General features: G+C 43.5%; 1 protein-coding gene across 1 annotated transcript; it reads left to right on the top strand.

Moving 5' to 3' along the window:
* The first annotated feature begins 1382 nt into the window (after positions 1-1382).
* On the top strand, positions 1383-3322 carry POLR2D (polymerase (RNA) II (DNA directed) polypeptide D). The gene is made up of 4 exons (XM_009993542.1): positions 1383-1386; positions 1677-1857; positions 2310-2405; positions 3155-3322. The coding sequence occupies exons 1-4, from the start codon at positions 1383-1385 to the stop codon at positions 3231-3233; spliced, it is 360 nt and encodes a 119-aa protein (XP_009991844.1). The 3' UTR covers positions 3234-3322.
* The last annotated feature ends 1961 nt before the right edge of the window (positions 3323-5283 follow it).

Raw genomic sequence — 5283 nt, 5'->3', positions numbered from 1 at the left:
TGAGGCGCTGCGGGAACGAGCCGCTGCTCACGGTCGGGCCCCGCCGGCCACCGGCACCGCGCGGGCGGCCCGGGCGTGGGACAGCAGCGCGAAACGTCAGTACATCGTTTACATGCCATGAAGGAGCCCCGGCTGGATAAGATACGGCTGTTCTTACTTACCTGATCACTGCGTGTGCGTGCTGGGATTAAAAAAAAATAAAATTCCTACCAGGTTGTACCAAAAGCTCTTGGGTTTGATATAACCATTGTTCTGTTGTTGATGTTTCTTGACATAAGAATAGTGCTGCGTTGTAGGAATCCAGCCGTGCAGAGCCTGAGTTGGAGGGCTACGAGGATGGTGAAGGGCCTGGAACCTGCCTGATGAGGAAAGGCTGAGAGACCTGGGGCTGTTCAGTCTGGAGAGGAGAAGCCTGAGGGGGCATCTAATTAATGTCTATCAATACATGAGGGTATCAAGAAGGCAGGACAAGCTCTTGTCACTTGTGCCCTGGACAGGATGAAGGGCAATGGGTTCAAACTGGAGCCCAGGAAGTTCCACCTCAACATGAGGAAGAACTTCTTTCCTGTGAGGGTGACAGAGCCCTGGGACAGGCTGCCCAGAGAGGCTGTGGAGTCTCCTTCTCTGGAGACTTTCCAGCCCTGTCTGGATGCCTTTCTGAGTGACCTGCCCTAGTTTTGGTCCTGCTCTGGCAGGGGGGTTGGTCTTGATCTTCGGAGGTCTCTTCCAACCCCGAACATTTTGGGACTCTGTGACTGTAATAATCTGTGGGGTTTTTTCCAGAAAACTGTCTACTATAAATTCCAAAGCTGTGTTTATGCCTCAGAATGGCCCTTGAAGAGGACAAAAAAAAAAAAAAAAAAGGCACTGTGTTCGATTTTTGAGCAATAAGCAAAGCAGTGTCCTGAAGAACTGTTTTTATTATGTTTTTACACTGAACTCTACATCCTGGCTATGTTCACCCTGTGAAATCCAGGCTCCTGGTTCCTTTTAACACCATCCTGGAGCTTGGTGAGGGGCAGCCCAGGCTCACAGCTCATCCTGCTGCTCTGAACAGCTCGTACTTCTGGTGTTGACAGACCTTGTTATTGGAATAAATACAGTGATGATGAGGAACAAAAATTAAGAGAGTTGGCTAAAAAGGGTGGGGGAGATCAAAAAGATTGGTTAAAGCTTTTTTTCTGATAATAAAATTTCAGTGGATCAAGTAACCTTTCAAGTAAAGTAGGCTTTTCAAAAGATGCTGAGCAGCTTCTGCATTTCCTTTTAAGAACTCAGAGGCTTCCAAAGACCATAGGAGTAACTTCTGAATTTTTGAAAATTACAGTTTTAAATATTTTTTTTCCCAAAACAAGACATACATGACTTCAGTTCTGCCAAAAATGGGTGAAGAAAGCATATTGCAAAAATGGGACAAATCAGGATTATGAATGCAAATACAAAGTGTGTGGTCAAAAAGACAAACGCATTGAATTGTCACTCAAAATGGTGTAATTTTTATCAGCATTTTCAGTATGAGGTGCTGCCCAGTTGTTGGTGGAAGTGCTGTGAAACACCTTGTTTCTTATTGCCTAAAGCTAAATTTACATACAATACTTTTTCATCCATGTTTTACCATTTTTTTTGTTGGTTGTTTGATTTTGTTTTGATGCTGGTGTTCACTCATTCTCATGTAGAATTTGAAACTGCCGAAACTCTTCTAAATTCAGAAGTACATATGCTTCTTGAGCATCGCAAGCAACAGAATGAGAGTGCAGAAGATGAGCAGGAGCTTTCTGAAGTCTTCATGAAGACCTTGAACTACACAGCGCGCTTCAGCCGCTTCAAGAACCGTGAAACCATAGCCAGTGTCCGTAGGTGAGTGGAAAAGTTAGAGTATAAGACTGTACTGGAGAGCTTGTTGTGTAATATTGATACTGCTGGATGAAAATATAGTTTAGTGATTTCTGCTATTCTGAATCTTGTATTTCTGAAGAGGCAAGATACTGGATAGTAATTCTTCACGAAGCCTTGTACTTTGTCTGGGTAAGCCTTCTGAACTCCTTTGTTTTCCGTGTATAAGTGACAGCTGATTGCAGCAAACGGGAGGATTTTCAAGACTTAGTAGAGTAATTCTGGAGAAGTGAGCAGTGTGACTTTTTTTCTCTATGCAGTTATATGATTAGTCTTTCTTCCTGAAAAAAAACCCCCAACATATTTACTTCAGTGTCAAAAGCAGAGTGAGAAAAATATACTATTTTGTTTCGTTTATGCCTTCTTATATTTCTGTCTCACTTGCATTTTCACCAAGTTTCTGTCTTTTCTTGCAGTTTGCTGCTTCAGAAAAAGCTCCATAAATTTGAATTGGCATGCTTGGCTAACTTGTGTCCTGAGACAGCTGAGGAGGCAAAAGCTTTGATTCCTAGGTGAGCATTTACACAGGGGAAGAAGACTCCTTTCAACTTGGCTGTGCTCTGAAGCCAGCTATGGGCAGGTGCCATCTCTTCAGTTCAGCTGATGGAAAAACTTCTTGTTTCCATCTTTCTTCACCTACCTGTTGACCTGACAGTGAGGCAATCTTATCAAAAGCCCCTAATGCGCTTCTGACAACATTTACTTAATTAAGTACAATGAGCTTAAATTGGGACTCTTATGCTACCCAGCCATGTTTGGGGTCTTTTGCTATTGTGATGATTTTTTTGTTTGGGTTTGTGTCTTTTTTAAAATTCTTTTGGAGCAAATGACACCTACAGGGGAGCAGCGAATTCTGTTGTGTCTTGATTTGTTACCCCATGGCCTGAGATAAAGGAGGGAGTAAAACACTCTCCTGAATTAGTTTCTTCCTTATATGCTGAGATTTCATGGTGAAACCAGGCTGATTTATGGGCATGAGGCTACATGAACTTCATCTAGAGGCTTATTGGAAGCTGTACCTGTCTCACAGTTTTGAGAAGGTGTTTTGCAATTCCTCAGCAAGCAGTTCTGGGTAGGATGGAGTTTCGTCACTGCACAGGGAAAGGAGTGGTATTTGTCCAGGGATGTTACTGGTGTTTCCACACCAGTGAATGGTGATGGTGTGGAGGCTGACAGGGAAGAACTACAGCTCTCTTAAATGAATCCAGGGAGAGGTTATTTCTAAAACCTTCAATTTAGCCTCATTGTTCTTACCTTTCAGCCTGGAGGGACGATTTGAAGATGAGGAATTACAGCAGATTCTTGACGACATTCAGACTAAACGCAGCTTCCAGTATTGAGGTTAACCCTCAACCCTTTATCTGAACAGAAAAACCTGAGAACTTGTACTGTCCCTCGGCCCTCTGGACCAGTCCAGGTCCTGGCTGAGGAAGAGAAGTTGTGCATGCAAGGCGCTCCAGTGTTGCATCATCTACAGGTGCAGTCAGACTTGACACCAGGGTACTCCTGTTGCTTTGTTCCACACCTGTGTTGGTAAGACACCTGGATTGTGAGAGCCAAAGAAAAAAAACCACAAACCCAATGTTTTCCCAGTGGCTCAAGTATTTGTTTCTTCCAAATTCCTCTCCTTAATTTGGGAATTTTCAATATGATTCTGTTTTTTAGCAGAAATTTAGATGTGACTTTTTTTTTTTTTTTTTGAGTGTGTGAATTTCTAAAAGAGATGGTGAAACTTGTTCCCAAAAGTTTAGTGATGGGATTTCTGTGGGGGTTTATTGTTATGCTTTTGTTTATTGTTTGATCAGGACTGTGGATTTTTACAGCTTCAATACTTTTCTATTATTGTTAGGTGTAAATTAAAACATTTCTAATTAAGGCCGTGTGTTTTCTAAACATCAGATGCATATTAAAATTGTATTAATGAGGACCTTTCTGATAAAGAGATCTGGGGACTCCCAAGTGTGTGATAACATAAGGACAATTTAGGACAGGTCAGACAGAAGCCTTATTAATTGTGATCACAGTGAGAGAGCACTTGGGATATCTCCTCCTCTGCTCTTCTGTTCTTTGCCAAGTGATCACAGAGACCCAGTCTGTTTCAGAAAAGAAAAAGGTGAGGAAGAATGATTGTTTTGATGTTAACAAAGTCCAGTGTCCATCTTGGGAGGGATGGACTCCTTCAGTATCTTGCTAACCACCTCAGTTCTCAGAAAGAATCCAACAGTAAAGGCTGTGATACTCTGGAAGGACAACTCTTGGGGGAGCTACAGGAGCAGCTCACCCAGTGCTCTTCACTCCAAAGTGGGGAGCTAGCAACAATCACAGACATTTCAACTTCTAGTTGAAAGACATGTTGTTTCAGTCAGGGTAAGCTGCTTAACCAGCCCTCTCAGATCTCAAATCCCAGTAATTTCATCACCACACCTGGAATCTCAAATCCCAGTAATTTCATCACCACACCTGGAATCTCAAGTCCCAGTAATTTCATCACCTGGAAGAAGGAACATTTTTCAGGAAAGAACAGCTGTTACACAGAGTAAGGCACACTGCTTGTGATGATTAGCAGTACAGTTTCACTGGTGTTGCAAAAGGGAGGGAAAGACTGTAGTATTTCAGCCCTTATGGGATACTGAATATTTCTGCTGTGCTGGAATGTTTCTGGCTAGGCTGGCTCCTGACAACTGGTCGGGCTGCCTCAGCAGAAGCACCTCGCATCAAAATGTCTGTGCTTTGCTGGCATTACATCTCCCCCAGGCCTGTAAACCAGACATGCCTTTCTAAATGACCACAGTGAGTTTAACTGGATCAGGAGAATTATAACTAAAAAGATAAAGGCAAGGTGACATGGTGAATATTTGCTTTATAAAGCCCAGTGGCTCCTTTTGATCAAGGATGGGCTGCTCCCGCTGTAGCTTTATTTGCCCTGTGAAGTGTTTCTGTTCAAGCAGCTTTAAGACATTTTAATCTTTTATAGGCTCTCATATATTTACGAGTGCTCATTTTAATTAAAAAAAACACTGCACTCCAGCCCTCTTCACCTACACTTAAGGTAAAGGCACCTGATACAGCTGGGAGCCGTTACTACTTGGTATCTTTGTAAGCTGCATCAGACTTAAGCATAAGAAAGTGATCTCAGATTTGCATAGACAGGTAAATCTGAGCACTGGGACTAATTGTTCCTGACTTGTGCTTTGAAATCGAAATGGGGAGGGGGCAGAGGGTGGGAAAGTCTGAGGGACCCGCGCAAGTAACGATCCTGCGGTAGCTCCCGACTGCTTGGTGAACGAGCAGACCGGTAAGGCGAAGCAGCACAGCCCCGCAGAGCTGTGCCAGGTGCGCCAGGCCCCGCTGGAACCGGTGCAGTGTCCGGCTGCCGGGACTGCCGGTTCT

Source organism: Chaetura pelagica, unplaced genomic scaffold (genome assembly GCF_000747805.2).
Source record: "Chaetura pelagica isolate M959 unplaced genomic scaffold, ChaPel_1.0 scaffold192, whole genome shotgun sequence".
Classification (NCBI taxonomy): Eukaryota; Metazoa; Chordata; class Aves; order Apodiformes; family Apodidae; genus Chaetura; species Chaetura pelagica.
Note: the sequence above shows the minus strand (reverse complement) of the source record. Positions and strands in the feature narration are given on the sequence as shown.